The sequence below is a fragment of the Anas acuta genome, chromosome 3 (genome assembly GCF_963932015.1).
Source record: "Anas acuta chromosome 3, bAnaAcu1.1, whole genome shotgun sequence".
Lineage (NCBI taxonomy): Eukaryota > Metazoa > Chordata > Aves > Anseriformes > Anatidae > Anas > Anas acuta.
Window position 1 is genome coordinate 17,682,288 of NC_088981.1, and position 23,498 is coordinate 17,705,785.

General features: G+C 38.6%; 1 protein-coding gene across 8 annotated transcripts in view; it reads left to right on the forward strand.

The window, feature by feature from the left end:
• Window positions 1–23,498, forward strand: part of CDC42BPA (CDC42 binding protein kinase alpha) — a 156,597-nt gene that overhangs the window by 49,301 nt on the left and 83,798 nt on the right. For all 8 annotated transcript variants that reach the window (XM_068675911.1, XM_068675909.1, XM_068675910.1 and 5 more), the window contains exons 5-6: window positions 653–748; window positions 3,317–3,465. In XM_068675911.1, coding sequence (XP_068532012.1) covers window positions 653–748; window positions 3,317–3,465 — 245 coding nt within the window. The remainder of the gene's footprint in view (window positions 1–652; window positions 749–3,316; window positions 3,466–23,498) is intronic.

Genomic DNA, 23,498 nt, shown 5'->3' on the forward strand with positions numbered 1-23,498 from the left:
CTCTGCCTAGCTTGTATTTGTGTTGGGGATTGCTCTGACCCAGGTGCAGGACCTCGCACTTGGTCTTGTTGAACTTCACGAGGTTTGCATGGGCCCACCTCTCAAGCCTGTGAAGGTCTGTCTGGATGGCATCCTTTCCTTCCAGTGTGTGGACTGCACCACACAGCTTGGACTTATAGCAAACTTGTTGAAGGTGCACTTGATCCCACTGTCCATGTCACCAACAAAGATGGTAAATAGTGCCAGTCCTAATACCGACTCCTGAGGAGCTCCACTTGGACATTGAGCCGTTGACCCACAACTCTTGGAAGCGACCATCTACCTTACCCACTGAGTGGTCCATCCATTAAATCCATATTTCTCCAATTTAGAGAAAAGGGTATTATGTGGGTCAGTGTCAAGTGCTTTGCACAAGTCCAGGTAGATGATGTCTGTTGTCCTTCCCCTCTAGTTCCCATAGAACTCTTCTGATACCTAATTTTTCATAGATTTTGGCATGTTTGGAGATTGTAGGAAATGACTTATTAACTGAGAGAAAGATTTGAATTTGTTTTCCAAATGTGATGTTAAAAATTAAATAGCCAGATTGCAAAATGTGTTTGCTTTTGTTTATTTTAAATAAGCCTATAATAATTATTTTTCTCCCCTTCAGACAGCATGTTTTCGAGAAGAGAGAGATGTATTAGTGAATGGAGATAACCAGTGGATCACAACGCTACATTATGCATTCCAGGATGAAAACTATTTAGTGAGTGTTGCTCTTATGTATATATGAATAGAAATTCAGATTCTTAGTTGTGGTATGAGAGACAAACATAGCTCATTAATTGTATATTCTGAACCTTGTGAGCACCTATAAGTTTGTGAATAAGATAATGAAGGATGGAGGGTGGTCACAACACTTAAACTTTAGCAATTACTATCTCAGGAATGCAATTTTGTTTTCTAAACTGTTTTGCATTTATTGATAAGTTTCTGAATTTATTGATAAGCCTGGATCTATCTGCACTTTCTTTTATAATTTGCCCCTGTAGCTTAATTGGATTAAAAAAAGCATGTTTACTGACATAAGCTTTCTATTTATGTGATTAACATTACTAATTGGAGCTTTACAGTTAAAATATGGAATTGTCCGATTTTTGAAATAACAATTCATTTTGATTGCTCTTTGCTTTTTTGAAGATCTAAAACCACTAAGATGTAATAAAACAAATGTTCTTCCAACAAGGAAGAATGCCACTAAGTCTTAATAACTAAGATTGGAAGCTGTAGCTGTAGATGAAAGTATCTCTTTAATATTCGATGTTGCTTATTTTTCAAGTATTTTGACGGACTTGCAAAAAGAAGATAATAAGAGAAAACATGTTGTTTTTCAGTGAAATCTTTCTCAACCAAAATATTTTCACTGTGTTATTAAAGTTCTGGTAATACTTATGCCCCTAAAGGTAAACAACTATACATTGATAGATTTTTGTTTATTTGGTTTTTATTGCTTTGTGCTTTTGAATCTGTACTGTTAGTAAGTTCTAATGTTTTCTTAAAAATCTAACGTGTAGTCATAATTTTTTTATTTATTACAATAAAAACGTGCTTTCAGAATCACGGAAAATTGTAAATTTTTTTGGCCACTGTATTGCTTTCTGTTCTGTCAGTTCCCATGCTTTTGGAGATCCATGGATTTTGCTGGTGTTTATATAGAAACAGGGCTCTGCATTTATGAGCCTAGCTGTTGTCCTAAAAACCTCCCAACCTGTTTCATTCTTCATTAATTTGAACAGTAAATAAGATCTCATGTTTTATGTAATTTTGATCTTACTATCAATAGTATTACAAAGAAAATATGATATATTCAGCAGCAGCCTGCTAGAATTTGTTGTAATCTTGCAGGTTTTCCTATTTTTGCTGAGCACTGAGTGGCTTCTGTTCTTTATCTTGTAATGAATCTCCTGTCTGCTAATAGGAGATAGTCTTGCAACTTCTCTGTATGCTTGCAACTTCTCTATATGCTTTTTACTAAAAGAAAATTAAAACAAAATAGTCTTGCAAGTCCACACTTGTGGCCCTGGTCCCTGGCACTCCCCAGGGATAGGTTATATGCGGCTTCCTGCCATTTTATACCATCAGTTGTCTTTGCCTGGCTATCGCTGGGCCCTCTGGTGAGACTGTCTGCCTGCTGGCCAGCACCTACACAAATACAACACATGAGGCAAAGCCTGAGAGTGTTGGGGCTCAGAAATCCCCTCGGACTATTCCTGGGACCTCACAAGCCTCATGCTCTTCTCAGCACAGGAGCTGACTGCTGCTCCCGCTGCCGTCACGCGGTTATTAGTGATGGCTTCCTGTGGCTGGCTGCCGTTCTGAACTGGCTGTGCAGTCAGCTCACTCCACTCGACTCTCACCAGGCCCTCTTGAGAGAACGATCTTATTTTAGTTTGTTATATTTTTTTTTTCTCATTTACTTTTCCAGCTGCTGTTTCACAATTAAAATAAAAAGATACTCATTGTGAGCTCTTATCTTTCTTTCCAGTCATTTTGACCATGTCTGCAAAGGACACAGAGGTTCATTCTTTCATAATACAGTAAAACGGAGAAAGATTGTGAGCTCTTTTAAGTCTTTGCATCTGATCCAATGGCAGACATGCTTCATTATATGCTTCATTAATAAAGCAGAAATCAAAGTGTTTTCTTCCATGATATCAGTTAGAGAAGGTAATGTCTTCCATCATATGTTGGCAGATCCTGTATTGTGTGCAGTGTCAACAGTATCTGGAATTATGCTATAAGACACTGGAATTCTCTCCCTTTTTGCTTTAATCTATGAGTAGTCTAAAAAAATGTTACTTTCCAAAATCATTTATATAATAGGAAGAGAAGATGGTAAGTAGAAGCGAAGGGGAAACCTGGAATATTATATTTCCTAAATGAGATCCCTAATTAACACAGGTTATCATAGGTGTGTGCTTTAATCCTTTATGCCTCTTGCATTTAGTTGAAGGATACTGTTTTTAAAAGGGCATTTTGAGTATCTAAATATAACTGTGTGTGATGATGGGATAGTGGATGAAGCCGATAATGTTTTGTCATGAGGCTGACTGTTTGGATACGTATAAATAAGAAAAAATACTCAAGTAGGTTAAATATTTAAATGAGGTTAAAACTGCTACTCTTCTTGGAACATCTGAGCATCTCAGCATTTGTAATGCCTATGATAATTTTTGCAATAAGTTATCTTTTATGTTTCAATTAGTTTTTAAGTCCTAAAATCACTCAATATGGTTTTCGTCCCATTTGCTTTCTCATCATTTCCTCTCCATAGTACCTGGTTATGGATTACTATGTTGGAGGAGACCTGCTTACATTGCTCAGCAAGTTTGAGGACAGACTACCTGAAGATATGGCTCGTTTCTATTTGGCTGAAATGGTGATAGCTATTGATTCTGTTCATCAGCTGCATTATGTCCACAGGTAAGCAATTTGACCTCCAGATTCCTGTTGCAATTAGGGAGAGTTACTTGGAAAGGTAATTCTCATTAAAAAGTTAATGCTAGTAACAAGTATTTGCCATGATAGTAAGCATAGTAGAACATACCGGCCTCTATCTTGTGGTTGTTGAGAATTGATAACCTTGTACCATCTGATCAAAGACATGAATGAGGACATTTATGAATATCCAGATGTGTTTGCTGAATCTTACACATTGGCATGTGTTAGAGTAAATGATCCATCATTTATAACAGCAAAACTGGAAACCTCTTCCTGAAACGTGACTATCTTTGAACAGGTTTATTTAAGGGTCAGGTTCTATTTCTTAGCTAAATTGGTTCAATCTATGAAAAAGTTGAAAACACACCAACACACCATTGTGTGTTCTGCTGTGGATTTTCCCCCTCTCTTCTCCCCCCTCCCCCCCCCAACATTTTCTTTTGGACTTGATCAAATTATCTTTAAAACAAAGTGATAACATTTTTCGAAATAGGTATCTAAATTGTGGTACTTTATATTTACATTGGTATATCAGAAAATAATATATTTTGTTCAAAGGAAAATGTTATGTCATTTGTGTCTAACATATTTGGAGGCCATAATTGCTTTTTCCATAAAGCTCACATCATCTTTTCTTTAGTGTGTCATCTCTGCAGAATTCCGTGGTGGTTCTTGTGTGCAGAGCAAAGATTACCTTATAAGAGGCTGAAATTTTAAATATACTCTGAATAAATTTATTTTGTTCTGGCAGAAACCAGGAGAGTAACTCACAATTGTTTAAGCTGGTTCATTAACCTGGCAGAATGAACTCTTCTGATATGTCCATTTATTCTCCTTAATCAGAGTCTGTACTGGCCATTCCTTCTTTTCCTGTTCTCATTTGTCTGATTGGTGTTAGGTTTTTTGTTTGTTTGTTTGTTTTTTTGGTGTGTGTTTTGTTAGTTTGCTTTTGTCCAAAAGATATATTGTAATTGACTTTGGTTTGTTACTCAGTTGTGTTTTCTCTCCTTTGAGATTGTGGCTTTTCATGAAACAGCTATAGTTAGAATGCTTTAATATGGGATGGTGCTAAACTGCAAATTGCTCTGCTGGAATATTTTGAAGTCTGCTAGTTTTGTTGAAGAATTGGTGACCTGATAAAGAGTTCTTTGTGATAATGCCTTGTGGAAAAGCCTAAGCAGAATATTTTCCCTCGAGGTTTTCTTGAATCTTGAACATTTCAAATGTATATTTCTGATAAACCGTTTCTTCATTTAGAACCTCATGTGAAAGGTTTTTGTATTCAATTTTATTTTGCATCTAGCTTTTAAAATGTGTCTGTGGGTGAACTGTTGAGATACTGTCTCTTCTGTTACCAGGTGAAGTGTACCCCATGTACTACGTACATAGACTGCTATATTTTGTACCTGTGGTAGATATGATACTTCCATCCTCAAATAGTTAATGTCCTCAAGGTGAAATAGGTGTTGGTGTAAAGTTTTGATAGGGTATTAAGGAGCATTGTGGTTCAAAACAACATACTATTATGCCTGCATATTTATTATTATTGAAAGTTTCACAAAAAAAAGTCCCTATGAATTCTCAGTCCTTTGTTGTTTGATTTGCAGCTTTGCCAGTGAGGTTCCCATATTTATAAACCAAATTATAAATGCCCCTTCAGCACTTGGCACAGGCAGTTGGCATGTTTCATCACTAATACCGTTGTAATACAGTGCCTGTTTAAAAGGGAATGTTTTGCAAAGATAAAAAAAAAAAAATGTAAAGGGGATTTGAGTATATGTTAGATGATCAGCCTTTGAAATGTGACGCATTGCGCTATTAGTAGGATGTTTGCAACTGTTAAAGCAAATGAAAAGGAAAGAAAACATCTAAATTTCACAAATGCTATTGTAGTGAAAGTTTAGGTGTGGTGACCACATCCTTCTTGGGTGCCTGTTGCACACAGAGAAGGACATAGGAGAAGTAGAAGGAAAACACTATTAAAAACAAGGGATAGTGGTAGTAGTGATAATTGTAATGAGTAGTCAATATACATCAGGATTTGAGCTGAATTGGAGGTAATGAACTTTTCTTTAAAGTGATTTTTTTCCTTTCATACAGTGAGAGAGGCTGTTTTGTTTTCTGTAGTGTTCCAGTTCTTTCAGGATAGATTTTTCACATTAGCCATACACTGTTGTACTTTGATGATAGTTTTCCTTTACTCTGAATGCTTTTATAGCTTTAAAAAATGTATTTCTGCTTACGCAGTGTGCAACCTTTTGCTCTTTTCAGTTGTTAAACGCTTCTTTGTTTCAGGTTGTTTTGTCAGGGAGCAGTACTGAATGCAGTGGTAGTTGGTGTGCAGACTGCTCTGATGTCACATGCTGCAAGATACTTTTCTTTCCTAAAACACGCTGACCAAACCTCAAATGCAAGCAACCTCAGCATTATGAAACGAAATTGCTTCAAGTGTGTTTCAGGTTTTGGAATTCTACATTTGAATGCCATTTCTGCACTAGCTCTGTGGGATTATGCAATGAATTGACAATAGAAAGGAGATGAAAATCTACATATTAGTGGAATTGCACAGAAAAATTGCTTTTGAAGCTGTCTCCTGATAGCTTATGAACCAAGGGGAAAAGTAGCTAGCTGAAAATAACATCAGCACTAAGATATTCTTTTTTTTTTTACTCTGTTTTTTAAATAAATAGTTTAAATAAATCATAATGTTTTTGAGATAAAGTCAATCGTAACATGAAACATTGATAATTACTAATTTCTGATCAATTAATTTCTGTGAACAGATCATGTAGTAATTTACTTGATAGTTAAACAATGGCTTAGGATGTTAAAACAGCATTTACTTTAATGTATTTCTTAGCTTTTCCTGTTGTGATAAATTCACCAGTATTGACATTGCCATAGGACATTGACAGCTCCAAGACTAGTTATAGAAAGTAACCGCATCCAAGTATATGCGCAAGTGTTCACAACAAGATCGAAAGAACTTCAGTGTAGCTCTCACAAGTGCAGGACTTCCTTGGGAGTTTCTTTGATAGGTTTCTAACTACCCCTGATACCTTAAATAACTAAGCTGAAATAATGAAATCATGCCTGCTTGTAGGCCAAGGTTAAATATTATCTTGTGCTAGTTTTCTGCAAATTGTAGTGCCATACAAGGTAATAAGTTACTTTTATTTGAAATCAACATCAATTTGTCTTTTATTTTTACAGTTTCGTAGCACCATATTTTGATTTTCATCTGAAAAAAAAAGAAAAAAACACACCTCAAACTCTACATGCAGTAACACTAATTTCAGCTTCAAGGTTTTGTTGTTACTAGGAATGCTTAATTCCTTATGGTATATGTTAAAAGTTTTTATATTTGCATGCATTATCAAATATCCAGATGAATGTTGAAGTAAAACTCTCTCAGCTAGGTAGTTACTCTTATTTAGGCATATTGACTTACTTGAAATGGATTTTTTTTTTTTCCAACAATGGAGATTTTTTTTTTAAACTCAATTCTTATTTGAATGGCAAGGCAGGTTTTCTTTCTGTTTTAAATAAAGTGGAAATCAAGGTGGTAAATGCTTATTCTTTCCTAAATCTTTTTAAGTATAAAAGACTTCAGAAGGCCTGGCTGCTACTGGAAGTAATTTTCTAGTTTTCTAGTTGTTACTGTCTTTTAGTGGGAAGTATTTTAGCATCCTAAGTCACCAGAAATTTATTTTTCTTTTCTTTCCATTTTTTTTGTATCAATTTCTGAAATATGTCAGGCTTCATACGAACATTTGAGCTCTTAAAATGTAGAGCAACTGAATTCTCCGTGGAAGTGACATCCTTTCTGGAAAACACTGAACGTAAGGGGATAAATGCACTAGAGGGGTAAAAGTACTGTCTATTCCCTATCAAGCCAGCCTTTGTTTTACTTCTAACAAGTTACTGTGTGTCGTCGCTAAAATTCATCTTGGGGACATTCTTGAAATATTTACTATAGTTAGCTGAAATCCAGGATTTTGGGGGGATGCATTTCACATTCAACTATAAGTTTCAGTGCCAGCATATCCATTTTTGTCTTGCTGAATGAGTGGTTTTCTGTGTTTTGGGTGTATCCCATCTTTCACGATCAGTCATTTGCTGAAGTGGAAAATGTGGAGATGGAAAGCACGTCTATGGAGTTAGCTGCATTGCGCATTTGGTCGGAGTTGAGTTGGCACAGCGATGTGCCAAGCGTTCTGGCCGTGGTAAAGTGAACACTAATTGTGGGTTTGAAAGAGAGCACCAACGTATTTTAAGTGTTTACCAAACTTTGCAGCAGACATAATGTCAAACACACCCATGAAGATGTCCTTACAAAGTGCTGAGAAAGCTAGAAAAATAAGGAAAAGCTAGAAAAATAAGGAAAAAATAACATTAGAGTATTTTGATAGTCTACTTAAAATGCATTGCTTTGAATTTTTGCAGTTCAGTTTTGGATGGAAAACTGCAGGACAGAAAGTTATTTTAGTAAGTGTTTGGTAAGCTCGTGCTCCTTCGTAAGGTATTTGTTTACAGAGGTAGGAGAGCTCCATGAGTCTGGGCTGTTTCCTCTTCATTTCTTCACCAAGGAGGGGCTGGAAACAAAGGCCATCTTCACAGACCCTGGGCTTTCATTTTGCCCCATGACCCCCCAAAAATCCTGTAGTACCCCTTCAGGGTAGCACCCAGTCTGTGGTGAGGACTGTGAGGCTAATGTTATTTGACTGGAATGTGTTGGTGGTGTGAGAAACACTCTGTAGCCAATAACTTAGGCTCAGGCGAGGATCTCAGTGAAGTAGTAATTTATTCGCGATTGCAATGGCGGGCGCCCCACAAGCAGGAGAGAGCGCATCTACTAGTTCCAAAACACAGTTTATATACCTTTTGATGGCAGGACCCTCCCCTGTTTCCCCACTGAGTGGGTAATCCAGGTTCACAATCTATCTGATGCTTCACAAACAATGCATGGCCTTCAGTTGCCGGCCTGTTAAATTTCAAATTTTTTTTTGACATTTTTACTGTTTGAAGTGGTAATGTTTCTTCACTTATCTGACTTGACTTGATACAGTGATTTTCACCTAATTGTCCTAAGGAGTCTGGTTGTCTGCATTTTACTAGGTCGCCTGCTAAACTTTCTTATCACTGTAAGCATATCTCAGTACCACATTCCCTCCTTCTAAACAATGTAACTCTGCAAAAACAACGTTTCTATTCCCACAATTCCCCCCTTTTCTTTTTTTTATAAACTGTTGATTTTTGCAAAACCTTTCTCTAAGGTGTAATTTGATAGACTTCTTCTTTTTTGCTTTCTTTGCTTTCCATCTCCTCATTATCTCCTTATCTGAGTAAGGTGGTAGCTCCATGGTCATTTGTTTCAATAGTGCAGTTTCAGTTAACCACTGTACTAGTCCTCTTACACAGAGGATAATGCAGCAACCAATGGCTGTCAAAACTCCTACAACTACGATCAATGTTGCAAATATGACTATTTTTTTTTTATTTATTTATTTATTTTTTTTCTGCCAATTCACTGGCAAGGGTGGTAAGCCCTTGCAATGCTCTTGTTACCGAGCCATCTGGGACACTATTGTTGGGTATAAGATTGCAACAATGGTTGCTCAGTATTACACACACACAAACACACCTCCTTCCTCTGCGAGCATCATATCTAATGCTATCCTGTTTTCCCAAGCCATTTTGCTGATGGCATCTAGTTGTTCAGCGATTCCTCTCATCGCATCCTTGGTATAATTGATGAATCTCCGCTGATTATAATAGAAATAATTAATCCAATCCACATTTTTATTGATTGTTACCCACCAGAACAGTGACTCAAACCCTGCAGCAATTTGATTTCTGGCTTTATGTTCATCTGCAACTCCTCTAGGTACCCCAATAGAATCTATGTATACTCTATCATCAAATGATATTCCTAAGCCTCTTTTACTTCCTCTGGGTATTTGTGATGTTTCTCTTTCAAATGCCAGGGTGAAGGGTATAGCTAATTGAACAAGTGCACAAGTGCCTTCCCAATTAGATGGTAGGGTGGACCGTAAGATCTTCCCTCCACCGTACCACCAGAGATCTGCCCTGGGGATCTCTAGTCTTGAGCAGTTTCCCATCAAGTCCTTGGTAGCACAAGGCAAATTCTCGTAGATGCCAGGTAGCACTCACACCCTGCCGTGAGAGGCAAGCTGTATGGTTACCTATAGCTGTAGAGAATGCAGGGGGAACCGTGATACTGTTATCATGCAAGGAACAGCAAAGAGAGACTTACAGGCCTCATTTCCCCAGGCAGTCTTTTCTTGGTACAATGCAATCATACATCGCATCCCTTGGGAGTCTTTGGTCCACCCCCATGGGAAAGGCACTATCTGGGCAATCGGTCATCCCGAGGCACAAGCATAGCAGTAGCTACGGTTGAGACTCTGGACGGTATATTTGACCCATTCTATCCAGGCATTCACATCCCCATACCTTGTTTGAACTGACACATTTCAGAGGGCTTCCTGTTTTCTCTCCTGTTTTCTCCTTGAGTTTCTCCCTTTCTCTGATGGCAATAGAGGATTGTTTCCATACAGCTATTCTCAATCTGGCTGTTGGGTCTCTCCCAGTTATTTGTTCTCTCTGCTCAATTGTCGTTGGGCATTTAGATCTCCACAAGCTAACACCTCACAAACATCAAACGTGACAGAATGTGGTACATAACCCTCTGTCACAGTCACCCATATTTTGATGGGGTATCCCGTTTTTGCTATTATCTGGTCATGCCTTTTGCAAGTTGCCAATTGACCAAGGCCTTCTCTGAGGCCTAGAATCACTAAAAACAAAATTAGTAATCAATTTTTCCCTGTCATTATTTTTAAACCTTAGGTTTCCAAATAATTATCGATACAAAAAAATAAGATGTACACTACTACTATAACAACCCCCCCCTTGGGAGCACTGCATTTCGCTATAGGTCTGTTCTTTCTTTCAATCACAAGTCGCAGTCGTTAGTTACCTGTGAAAATAAAGGTTAGTTTACAATTGTAAGCTCTTATCCTGCTCAGAGTCCACTATGAGATTTTTCTATTCAATTTCAACTTCCAACAAGTCTTTTGTAGGAACAGCTTCCCAGGTACTAGCGTCGACGGATGCCTTCACTCGAGTATAGTGAGTCCAACCTTTTTCCGCAGTTCTTATGGCTGTTTCAGTGGTTAGTAATTGTCCTTCCCATTCAGGCCGGAGTTGACTCTTTCCAGGTCCAAATCAGGACCCGGTTTCCTGGGTGATGGTGGTGAATTGGGAATTCCAAAGGTGGGGTTTGAGCCAACAACCCACAGGTCCTGAGAAATGACAAAGAAGAGGACAAACCCAGAATACAGTTCTTAAGAAAACTCTCTTGTTTTAAATTGTGGTATCTCATCCCTTCTGCCCAGATAGGGCAATCTGAACAGCATCTCATATGGTGAAATTCCTATATCCTTTCTTGGTGCTGTTTAAACCTGTAGGAGTAAGCATTTTACCCAAGGAAGTTGGGTTTCTAACACTAGTTTAGTTAATTGCTTCTTTAATGTCTGATTCATTCGCTCCACCTTCCCAGAAGAGGAGGGGTACCAGGGGCTGTGAAAATCCCACTCAATCTCTAAGGCCTGCTTTAACCCTTGCAGTAAAGCTTTACACCCATCCAGTCACGTGGTCAATTAGGACAAACAAGTAACTCAGTAAAGTTTACCTGTATACTTTGGAAAGGTCAAACCCCTGGCTCCCGTCCCCCTCTAGATGGGTTACAGAAGACCTTTTTATTTACCTTTTGACATATGGTACATCCTCTACATATGTGCTTCCCTAAAGTGTATATTCCTACACAGACATACTTTCTTATCACATATTGCTTGCACCTCCCAATGACTCTTCTGATGTAAAACAGTTAATATTTGCCTCATTATCACTTTATTCAGCATTTCTCTCCCATTAGGGAGTATCCATTTTCCTTCAGACTTCATGGCTCCTGATTTCTTAAAAAAAATCTTTCTTTTAAAACTTTTTAGTTCTTTCTTAATTTTCAACAATTCTTTGAATCCTCTCTGCATTTATTCTTTGTTTTCCTTCAGACATTAGATGCCTTAAATACCTGACTTCTCTTTCTCCATATTGTAATTTATTTATTTTTTTTTTAATACTCCCAAGCCCTGCTTTCCCAGAAAGTTGAATAGCTTGTTAGTAGCTTTCTTCACAACTCTTTTCTCCTGTCCTGACAATAGAAAACGATCCATATATTTGTTAACATTAATACCCCCTTGGGAGGTTGTAATTGCTCCAAAATCTTTTTTAGAACTTAACCAAATAGATAGGTGGCCCAGTAAACCCTTGGGGTAAAATTGTCCACCTATATTGTTGCTTCCGCCCCCATTTCAGGGTCTTTCCAGTCAGAGGTGAATATACATGTATGTTTGCTCTCAGGGCCTGAGAGCACTCCATTAATAACACTGTTATTCCAGTCTAACAATTTACTATTTGAATGCCCAATTTAATCATCAAATCCCTTCTCAACAAGTTAGTCCCTGCCTTGGGTACATACAATAATTACCCAGTGATCATTTTATCCCCTGGTCTCAGCTTGGTATCCCCCAAAAGTGGCACTGTTATCCCAGCCCCTTCTACCCCCATCACTTTTTAGGGTTTCATTAGTTAATTTAATCCCTGATACTTTACAAGTCAGTAATGACCTAGCTGCTCCCCAGTGTATTGGGTTTGATGGCAAGGTTCGGGGGCTGTGAGTGGGGGGGGTAGGAAACTGCAGTGGCAGCCCCTGTGAGGAAAAAAAAAAAAAAAACAGAAGCCTCCCCGTGGCACATAAGGGACAATTTCATCTGGCCCTAAAGGGGCCCACTGCTGCCCAGAGCCAAGCCATGAGCAATACAGGCCGTGCCTCTGTGAGAGCACATCCACAAAAACAAACAAACAAACAAACAAACAAAAACCTGCTGCTCAACAGCAGTTGGGAGAGCGAGAAACCCCCCCCGCAGGCACCAAAGTCAGTGCAGAAGGAGGGGGAGGAGGCGCTCCAGGCGCTGGAGCCGAAGCCCCCCTGCGGCCGCTGGAGAGGCTCCTGGTGGAGCAGGCTGTTCCCCCCCACCGTCCCCCTCCCCGATGCTTGGGAAACTGACCAAACACCACAGCAAATATGCAAATATACCAAAACTTCTAGACTGTTACTTAGATAATGCCTACATCCCCTTTCCCTGCTCATTCAACTTCAAACAGCTCTGTTAAATACTACATGCCACACCTTTAACCCCTTCAGCAACCCTTTTAACACTTCCTTTATCTTTCTCCAGCCTGTACTTTAATACCAGCACCAAAGGCTCAGTCAGGGTCCAACTTAATTCCATACTTTTTCCCTCCAAGATAAACAACATATCAATATAGCATATTTCATCCCATTTTCCTTCTTCCCTCCTTCTTCCACTCCACATATTCCTATTCGAAGTGGCCAGCCTGGCCACACTTAAAACATCTTATCAAAGCCTGTCCCTGCTAGGACTCAGGCCACAACACAGGCAGCCTTCTTTGCCTGCCATTCCTTCATCTCTCTTCCTCTCCTTTCCATCCTGGCCCTGACTCTCCCTGAAGATTTTCTTCCTCTTTCTCCAACCCTCTGCCTCACTACCCGCTGCACTGTCAATACCATTAGTTTCGCTCTTTTTTTTTTTTTTCCTTCTTATCTCCCCTTCGGACACACACCTCCCAGGCCTCCCGCAGGAGGGTCCCCCAGTGACTGTTCACTACATCCCCCCACCTTCTGAATCATTTTCTGCGTATTTTGCCAGGCTTTAATCACACAATGAACTTTCAAGAGCCCTTGGGTTACTGGGTCCTCAGGTCTTATCCCCAAGTACTTTCTCATTCTGACCCCAAGTCTCTCATATGATTTCTGTGTTGCACACTATTATTATTCCAGCCAGGATTGGCAAGTGGGTATTTCTGCCCTGCCGGTATTACCCCTGGTCCTGGAGGATGAGCTCTTTCCCATTCTTGTATAGCAGCTCTCCTCCTGATCATTCCCATTTCTTTCCCTGTAAACAACATACTTATAGACATAATTCCCTCCCCCAAGAGTATAAATCAGGTCGTAGGAACTGGTCTAATTGTTCAACTAGGCTGTCGGGGTCCTCAAATAAAGACTTCCTCTCCTTCTTAAAAGTCCTAACCTCTCTGCTGGTAAGGAGGGGGGGGTAGTTCACCTAAGAGGATACACAGTTAGTGTTAATACTGTTAGTATCAGGGAAGGCAAAATTCTCAGTATATCTTCTACCTTGTTCTAATTCTTGCCGGAGCCTAGGGTACGATACTTTTTTAGGGACAGTGTTAATTACAGTCCCTGTCTCCCTTCCTGGAGTGACTGCTGCTGCCACCAGTTCAATATTAAGATTATAGGGAGCATAACTTGGCTCCTTCTCTGAAAAAGGAATCTTCTTGTTTACACATAAATTTAAAGCCTGAATTTTCATCAGACCCGTATTTTGGCCAAAATACTGCTGTTTCCTTAATTGGTTCTTTTGTCCAGACTGATACACAATATTTAACCTTTTTTTTTTTTAATTATTTTTCTTTTACAATCCCTCTAATTTTGGGATTATGTTTCCAATCTCTTATAATTCTTCAGGAAGAACTATTAGTAGGCACTCCCCCAGGGATATCTCCCTGTCCCCTGGAACTCATATCTTCCCATTTTTCCTAACCCTCGCCCGTATGTGCTACAGAAATTTCCCTTCTGCAGTGTACCACACACCAACGTACTGAAAGATGGGGGTGTACCGCCAAGCACTTCCCCGTGCCAGCATTACCGCACACCTGAGTTTACCAGATTCCCTGGTGTACTTCCAAGCACTTCCCCGTGCAAGGATTACCGTACACCAGATTCCCCTGGTGTAGTGCCAGCACTTCCCCGTGCAAGGGCTTACCATACACCAGATACCCGACCCCCAAGGCAATACTTAATATTTCTTACCTTGGTCTGTGCACAGAGTTACCGGATCGATTCTTAAAAACCCGGAGTGCCTACCTTCTTCCTTTCCCCACTACTTCACGGATCCTGCCTCTTTAACCAGTCTCGGGCCCTCTGTCAGCTTTCCGCAGAACCGCCACCGTCGATGCACAGGACCGCTGAAATCAGCGGGGCATGCCTTCCTGCTGCTGCGGCGGTGGAGCTCCCCAGTAGGTGACTGGCTCCCGGACGAGCCCCCAAATTGTGAGAAACACTCTGTAGCCAATAACTTAGGCTCAGGCGAGGATCTCAGTGAAGTAGTAATTTATTCGCGATTGCAATGGCGGGCGCCCCACAAGCAGGAGAGAGCGCATCTACTAGTTCCAAAACACAGTTTATATACCTTTTGATGGCAGGACCCTCCCCTGTTTCCCCACTGAGTGGGTAATCCAGGTTCACAATCTATCTGATGCTTCACAAACAATGCATGGCCTTCAGTTGCCGGCCTGTTAAATTTCAAATTTTTTTTTGACATTTTTACTGTTTGAAGTGGTAATGTTTCTTCACTTATCTGACTTGACTTGATACAGTGATTTTCACCTAATTGTCCTAAGGAGTCTGGTTGTCTGCATTTTACTAGGTCGCCTGCTAAACTTTCTTATCACTGTAAGCATATCTCAGTACCACATTCCCTCCTTCTAAACAATGTAACTCTGCAAAAACAACATTTCTATTCCCACAGTAGGACTTCCTGAGGAGACTGTGATGAACGAGAAGTATTTGAAGTAAAAGACCTGTGTATGTGCAAAGGGCTAGTGGGTCAGGCTGTGTGTGCTATCACATTGAAGTTAAACAGTTTCTTAGTTTTGTGTCTGATGGGATTAATTTAAGTGAAATCTGTGTAATGGATGCATGTGCTAGTGTAGGCCCACATTCTGTGTTACTCGAGTGGAAGGAGTTTAGAAACCAGGCCTTAAGTGGTAGTAGTCCTGAGTGGTCCTTTCAGCAGAGGCACTTCTACAAACCTTCAGCCTTTTTTCTCCTGTTGTTCCATTCTCCCCAAGCTCCTGCTCTGCTGAAACAAAGGGCTGTGGGGCTGTGCAGTGTGCTGAATGAGGACATCAGTCCAAGCTGTAAGTAACATTGCATTGTAATCTGGGTCAATCCTCCGCTCTGTTTGACAGAGAAAGAGAATAGGAGGGAATCATTTTAAACTAGACTTGCCAGTAAAATCTGTGATAACACTACAACTCTTTTCTGTACAACCAATGAGTGCTACTTGAGATATCTGAAGATTTGCCGAATTTTTTAAAAAAAAAAAAAAAAGGACACATGAAGATCCTGGAGCTAGAGTATCTTAAAAGTATTTATTTGAAATGTACATAGCCGAGAACCCCCAGAAATAAACCCTTCCCCTTCCATGTGTGATATTTACCTGCTAAGGAAGGACATTTGTGGTTATTACCAGTTGAGGAAGGCCAGTAATGCAAGGAGCTTATCTCTCTGTTGTTGTTGGTTTTTATTTCTGTTTTGTTTTGTTTTTCTGATGAGTGCCCATAGGTCTTTTAGCTTGACAATTATGCCTTTATTAAAGGAAAAGATTCATGCAAAAAGCAGAAATGTTTAGATGAAGATTTTTTCTTTTTTTAATGTAATTAGTATGTCTTCTGGTTGCAGTTGCTTCAAAGTCAAAGTGTATAAAACCCTGCTAAAAGTGAAGATGAGAGATATGGACAGAAAAAGTTGGATTGAAAATGGTCCTTTTTAACTTTGTGTCTTAGTGGGAAAATTCTTAAAGCCAAATTTCTTCCACTGAATTACTCCATATTAAAAAGCAAACAAACAAAACCCAAAGACCTTGCCTTCCAAGTAATAATGTTTATAGCAAGACTCAGTAATTACCAAGTGGTGGAACTTCCCAAGAGATACTGCTTGCTATCTTTAGCATAAAAATTTATTTGACTTTTGTGGTATTTGCAGAAGAAAACTGTCTGCAATAGAATTAATGTAGCTCTAATTTGAGGTCTGTTTCAGTGTCTTAGAAAGTTGGAGGTGTTTTCAGAATTTGATAAACTTCTTTTGAAGGCAAAGATTCCTGTTGGTAAGCTGTACATGTAGAGAGAGAGAAAAAAGCTGTAATTTTACACTCATTCTTTTCTAAGTATTTCTGACCTAGAAATATTTTCTACACCTACATGCTGTGATATCCAGAATCAACAGCAGGAAAGTAGGACAAAAACATTTTTCTTGATTATGAATTTTTAGTCCTGGTGACTGTGGTTTGGAGGGTGTAATTAATTCATTGCTTGGTGACTTCGTGACTAATGCTGTCAGTTACTTTGTCCTTGCCTAGAAAGCTAAGAATGATGCAGGCAGAAATGAGGATGGCAGTTGTGTGGTGGAGGGAGTCTTCCTTATTCTCAAGTCTTTTGTTTTGTTGGAAGTAGACTAACTGCCTCGTCTTTTGTATTCTACAAACTTTCTATTTTGTTTTTGTCTCTTTTTGTGAGCACAGTTATTTATTTCATACTATCTCCTTTCACAGTGTCTTGAATTTTCATTTACTAATACTCTATGCGGTATCCTTCTTTACCTTTTCTTCTTAGTAAATAAAAATATCCTAGCGTGGACTGATTCCTGAAATGGCATTTAAGGAAGAATTGGTCCAAATAACCTTATGTACATTGATGCTGTTTTACAGTAAGTGTTTCCCTGATGGTACATTTTCAGGAGAGCTGTTCTTTTGTTAGAAGATTCTACCCCAAGTTCCTTTGCAATAATGACAAACTATTACTAGCTTTTAACTTCTTACTTGAGGAAAAAATAGGTCACTTAAGATCCTGCAAATTAGTACACTGTTTACAAAGCAAATGCTTGAGTGTGGTCATGCTTCGTTCAGTTGTGGAAGGCTTCATGGCTGGGGTTAGGGAAACAAGAACGTGTGGAGTTTAATCTGAAAAGTTGTATAAAAATCTTTATTGATTCAGGTGCTGTGATGTTCATGCTGTTCAGGATTTCTTTATCAGCTCTTGGGGGATATCCTTAACATTTCCACATGCAGTAGGAAATAGTGGTTTTACTGCCATTGTAACTCACTAATTTTCAATAAATTCAATTCAATTTCAATAGATCAGCATGACCTGCTGAGTTCCAGTACTAAACCGTCTCCCTTAGTGCCATGTCCACACCTCTCTTCAATACCTCCAGGGGTGGGGACTACTTCGCTTCCTTGGGCAGCCCATTCCAATACCTGACTACCCTCTCTGTGAAGAAATTCTTTCTAATGTCCAATCTAACCCTCCCTGCCACAATTTGAGACCGTTTCCCTGCATTTCCATTCAAATATCAATGTGTTTGTTTGCTGTTTTTTTTTTTTTTAATTATTATTATATAGAAGAAATTAAATGTCAAGCATTTACTACTACACTATAGCAGGACTACTACACGTCCTAGTACTATGTAGGCTGTATACTCTTCAGCTCCAGACACATGAGAAGAAAGAAGGTAATTTAGGTAGACATTTTAGGCAGCATTTTCATATATTAAAGGAATCAAATATCCAGTTGTTTATATTTTTTGTAACAGATCATCTGAAGTTGAGTACTAAAATTTCAATATTTAAACAGCATCCTTCGCTTTCCAATGTATTTCTTCAAATCTGTGAAAACAACAACAAAAAATAGCATTAGGCATGTATGTAACTCTGTGAACTTTTGCAGGAAGCATTGTTTTCTCAGAATATTTTGGTAATGATGTTGATAATGTTGAGAACTGTGGAAAAACTTTTCTGTTGTTAAAATAGACACCCTGCTGGAAGCTGTGTGGCTGGTGACATGAGAAAACCCCTTTCTGCTTAGAGCTGAGGCACAGGCACCAATTATGAATGATCTTTGACTCCATGCTTTTGAAAGTAAGGGAAGTCTTCCAGGATGTTTAGTTTGTAATTATTAAGATGTGTTGTTTTATACTCAGACTTGTACCTGAAGCAGTTCAGATACATCACATATGTCCAAGGAAGGCTTTTGATTAGCTCTGCTTACGTGCAGTTTTAATAAGTTTAAGTCCTGAACTGCTGTTCCCTGTTCTAAAGAATTTGTGCTTCAATTTGTTTTCCAGAGAGAGGAAAGCAGTGCCTGAGTCTCAGCCAGAGAAGAATGATTAATACAGACATTAATCAAGTCCCATAAGTTAAAATATCAATCCACTCTATAAAAAACAAATGTCAAAACTAGCTAAACCTACTTGTGTATTTCGGAACTGGCATGAACTTCCTGTAACATTACGTATAAACAAGGACTTACTGCCATGCTCCTTGCTAGGCCATAGGTGCACAGTAGACATCTAACTCCACTTAAAGACAAGCAACAGTGAGATTAACTGCAGGTTAAGTGTCTGAAAATAGCAACTTTGATCCTCAAGTGACTAGCTATTTAAGTGGAGGAGGATATGAGAAGGTAAACAAGCATTAGAGTGAGGGAAGCAAAAAGGGGTTGAAAATACAAGTGACTTCTGAGAGTTGTGGTGGTGTGTTTTTTTTTCTTTTTAGTAGTTTTGAGTATTCCTGAATAGCTGTCAGTTTGAAGTCGATATTCTCTGACTTCCTTTTAAAAATATGAATTCAACCACGGCTTTCATTTAGTAGCAGCAGTTATTTATTCGAATGCCTTTAATACGACACGCGTAATTTAGGTGTATCAAATCAATAATGTTTTAATCGAATAATGAAAAGAAAGTCAGCCATGCTATGAAGTGCATCGTTTCCTACTATATTTTCTCACTGTAACTTCTGAATACATATTCTGTTGATCTACAGATGACGGACCATGTATCAGTTTCCATAGTTATCACTGAGCTACAGGCTTCTGATTTTCCTTTGTGCTCCAGCAAATTTAGTTCAATCTTTTATCACCTCACCATTCAGCTGGCTGCACAGGATGCTTCTTTTCAGCATTTTAAAGTCTTCAGAATTCTTCTGTCAAACTTATGACTTTTATGGCACTGAATATGAAAAAACACGGTAGAAAAAATATTAATCAAATTGTTATTTTAATAATTTTGTCAACAGTCAGGGTAGGAATTTAAAACACAGCTCTCCAGTGGGTCACAGCCTCTCATTTACTGTTTTATGCCCTCTCTTCATTCTGCTTCCATATGTGTTTGTTTTGTACAGCAAAGAAAAATTAGGGAATTGGTCTTTCTAAGGGAAAAAATAAGCAAAACAATTTATTTAATTGTGAAACTTGGGGTGCAGGTGCATTATGCTACTACCACTCAGTGCAAGGAACATTCTGAAGCGAAAACAACTGACCCAGCATGGGAGTTGCTTGAGATAACAGAAAGGCAATCCCATTTTGCTTGATCTACCCTAGTCTGATGAATCTTTGCCTCAGTCTCATACAAAAGAGATTGAAAAGAAGTGTGAGAAGCAGACAGGGTGGAACAGATCATGAGTGTGAGGAGTTAAAGTGAAATCTAAATCATATAGGTCAGAAATCTCTTACTTTGAATGCAATTTTATTGTCAAAATGAAAGCACCCGCACTGTCTCAAAATAGCAAAATAAGAGAAAAAAAATCAAGAAGTGGTAAAATTGTTTTTCAGACTGGCACAGGAGACTTCTAGGGAGTGAGTCTTCTGTTCCTACCTCAGGATCCCCCTGGGAAAAAAACAAAACTGCACACTTTTCTCATTTAATTAGCTCTGCAGAGCTAGAAGACTCATGTCAAATAATGTAAAAATACTCTGTATCACCTGTCAGAGTAGGACTTTTGAGTCAAAAGATTCCTTACCAGCCTCTTCTTTCCTCTTTCTACATACAACGTGTAAGCTTGCATTCACATGTGCTCTTTACTCTCTTTATCTGTACTTAAAAACAAGTCACTTCACATTTCTTGTATTTAACTGCAGCATGTTCTGTTGTTTTTAACAACTTGTAAGTAGAATTCCTCAAACACTTTATTTTTTACAGATAACCAGAAGGTAATAAATATAGTGCCATACTTGCAATACAGTAAAGAACATAAGGAAGTTGTGGGGGAGCAATAGGAATTATTATTTCAGCAGTAGTAGCTTCGTTGCTCTCCACTGTTCTACTTTTTACTTGCTCACTCAGAAGGAATCTTCTTTTCTGTTAGCACTTAACCTATATACTGTTAATTTAGGGCACGGTTAAGTAGAAGACGTATTTGGAAAAGCCATGTTTTGTCTTTTATTTTTTTGTGGCTTTTCCTCTCACCCCCCTTTTTTTCTAGGGAGCTATTTTGAACACCACTGACTTGTGTTGAGAAAGAGGAATCGTGGGTATCTCTGTAACTACTGAGTAAATCCTTATTGGATGAAGAAAGAGGAAAACAAAAGGTCTGTGCAGCACATTCAAATAGTTGCATAGTGGTGTTGTTTTCTGAAACATCCTTCTTTCTGCTAGGCAGTCCTTCAAAAATTTGTGAAATATGTGAAATCTAAAGCCATAGTGGCCTGGGGTAAGAGCAGTAAAATGTATAGCATATAACTGCTTCTTCACATACGTCTAACAGCAATGGCAAATGTTTGATTTATATATGTATTCTTTCAGGATGGAATTGGTTTTCTTCTCATTGTAAAACAAAGTGTTTTTTTTTTAGCATCCAGGGTTTACTTCGCATAATTCAAGGCTAAGAAACAGTTACTCCCCTTTAATATGTTTTTATAGCTTCATTGCAATTTTTATTGCTGATCAAGTAAATGGAGAGGAGAGGGATCAGATCAACCTTATATTAAGGCTGTATATTCTTCCTTTGGGAAAATGAAAGGCATTCGGTGATCTCAAAACTCATTTCTGTACAAACCTCCCTTTACCTCATTTTCCATAATTCTTGATGTATTTATACCTGTGTGTTTATTCCTGGAGGAAGATAGAAAAGCTTTTGGTTTGCTGTGGGATGCAGTATGAACCCAGCAGGTATTTTGTTTCTTATCAGTTCCAGAAATTTTCTAGTGATTTGCAGCTAGCAGCTTACTTCAGCTCCGGTACTTACAGATATCTGTGATAATTAAAAATAAAAACAGAACCACCACATATTTCTTGATACAGCTACATATTTATAAATTTAAAAATTGTTATATTGTCCTGACAGCTTTTGAGTGAGATTTCTTCGGTGAAATACTTTCTTAGTATCATTGTTGCATTTTTAAAAATCTATGAAAAACGTTTTTTGAGTGTCATTGTGAAAAACAATAACGTCCTGAGTTTTGGTTGTCTGGTTTATTCTTAGAATTATTTAATGTGATCAGATGATTCAGAGATGATGTGTGCTCATACTGAAATGGAGAGAGCAGAGATCATGAATCCAAAATGAGCATCAAAAGGAAAGAAAGCATTTATCTGCCTAGAAATATGTATCAACATATTCTAGCATAGGTAGCAATTTGCAGTATAACAGCTGGGGATATTCTGGATTCCTCTGCAGCCTCCCCTTTCAGGATGTCTTTGACAGATGGCACTCACAGATGGACATAACATTCTTAAGGAGCTTACTTCTTCTACTCCTTTACCCTCCAGTAACTCATGATACTATTAGAAATCTAAAAGCTTTGACATGAATTAGCCTTACTTAGCAGACTTTAATTTTTTAATCTTTAGAATATGCTGCTTGGCTGTGGTTGCGGAGTTCTTAATCTGTTTACTTACGTTCTTAGGAGCCAAAATGGAATTCAATAAAGTGGAGATGGCAAAATGTGGAAAAAATACAGTATTTTCCAAATATTTTTAAATTGTAGTTTTATTTTTATTCCTACATTTTGGAAGAAAAGTGTAGATTGATACAAAAGGATATGGTTCAGCAACTCAGAAATAGCTCTGTCAACTGAAGCTCACAGAATCCAAGCAAGCTGCTTAGTATTCCATTGCAATTACATTGAAATCTTGAGGGAATAAACCTTAACATTTTAATTTTGGTGGTCAATGAAAATTCTTTCTATCCATTCATGCAAAGCAGCTTGTATTTACTTAGTATGTTTAAGTATCCACCTAATAGACAGTCACCAAAAGAGCAAGCTGTGTTAAATATTATTGAATATGCCTGGTGTGATAGTTACTTCTCTATTAAATGACCAGTGTTATACCTCCATATCCATGCAGCTTTGGATTCAAAGGTGAAGGGCATCATTCTCTCCAGTGTTGACTCAAATGGTCCTCCTCTCTGATGAATGTCACTGGTGTGCAGTTTCTGTTGAGGAATGTGAAACTATTAGCAGAATGATTAGATCCAAAAAAAGCATTGTGACAGCTGGGCAGATTAGAGATGCAAAAATCCTGAGTGCCCTCAGCTAGGTACTCCACTGCGTGTAGTAGTAGTTTATTAGAAAACTGGAAGAACAACAGTTAGAGATGGAGAAATGAAACCTTCGTTTGTTTTGTTTTCTAAATGCTGTGTAAATTCAAGGTTTCCAGCTTCTCCTTCGCAAATAGTATGTAGCCCACTGTGGCAAAACTTCTGGTTCACAGCCCATTTTGAACAGTTTTTTTCTTCAGGGCCCCACACCTGGAGGCGGCATGCTAGATGCCAGTCTGCTCCCTCCCATCACTTTTTTTTCCCAGAGGTTCCTCGATTTCAAGTTGTTGTTGCATTTTCAGCATAGGCGAAGTTATTCAGTTACACCAAGGTATGATTGAAACACCCACTTTGCAACCTCCTGCTGGGGAGTGGGTTCTGCAAAACCATCAATGAGCGAACAAACCTGACTTAAATCCTTTTCTTACTGGATGTATTTATGTACTCGGTTCTGTTGCCTGGGTATTCCTAAGCTTGTTTTTAATAATAATAAATAGTACACACATAGTTACAGAAAAAAAATTATGGGCAGTTTAACTAAGGAGTGTGTTATTTTAGGTGAGAAATGTAGGCCATGCACTTGAATACAAGGTTCAGATAAGTAGTCCAGGCCAGAATAGTGCCTAGTTTGCATTTTCAACAAACTCCACCTATTTTATTACCTCACTCTAAGTTTTACATTGCTGCTGTGTGGTTTTGTTGTTGTTGTTGTTGTTTTGTTTTTTAAAAACAAAC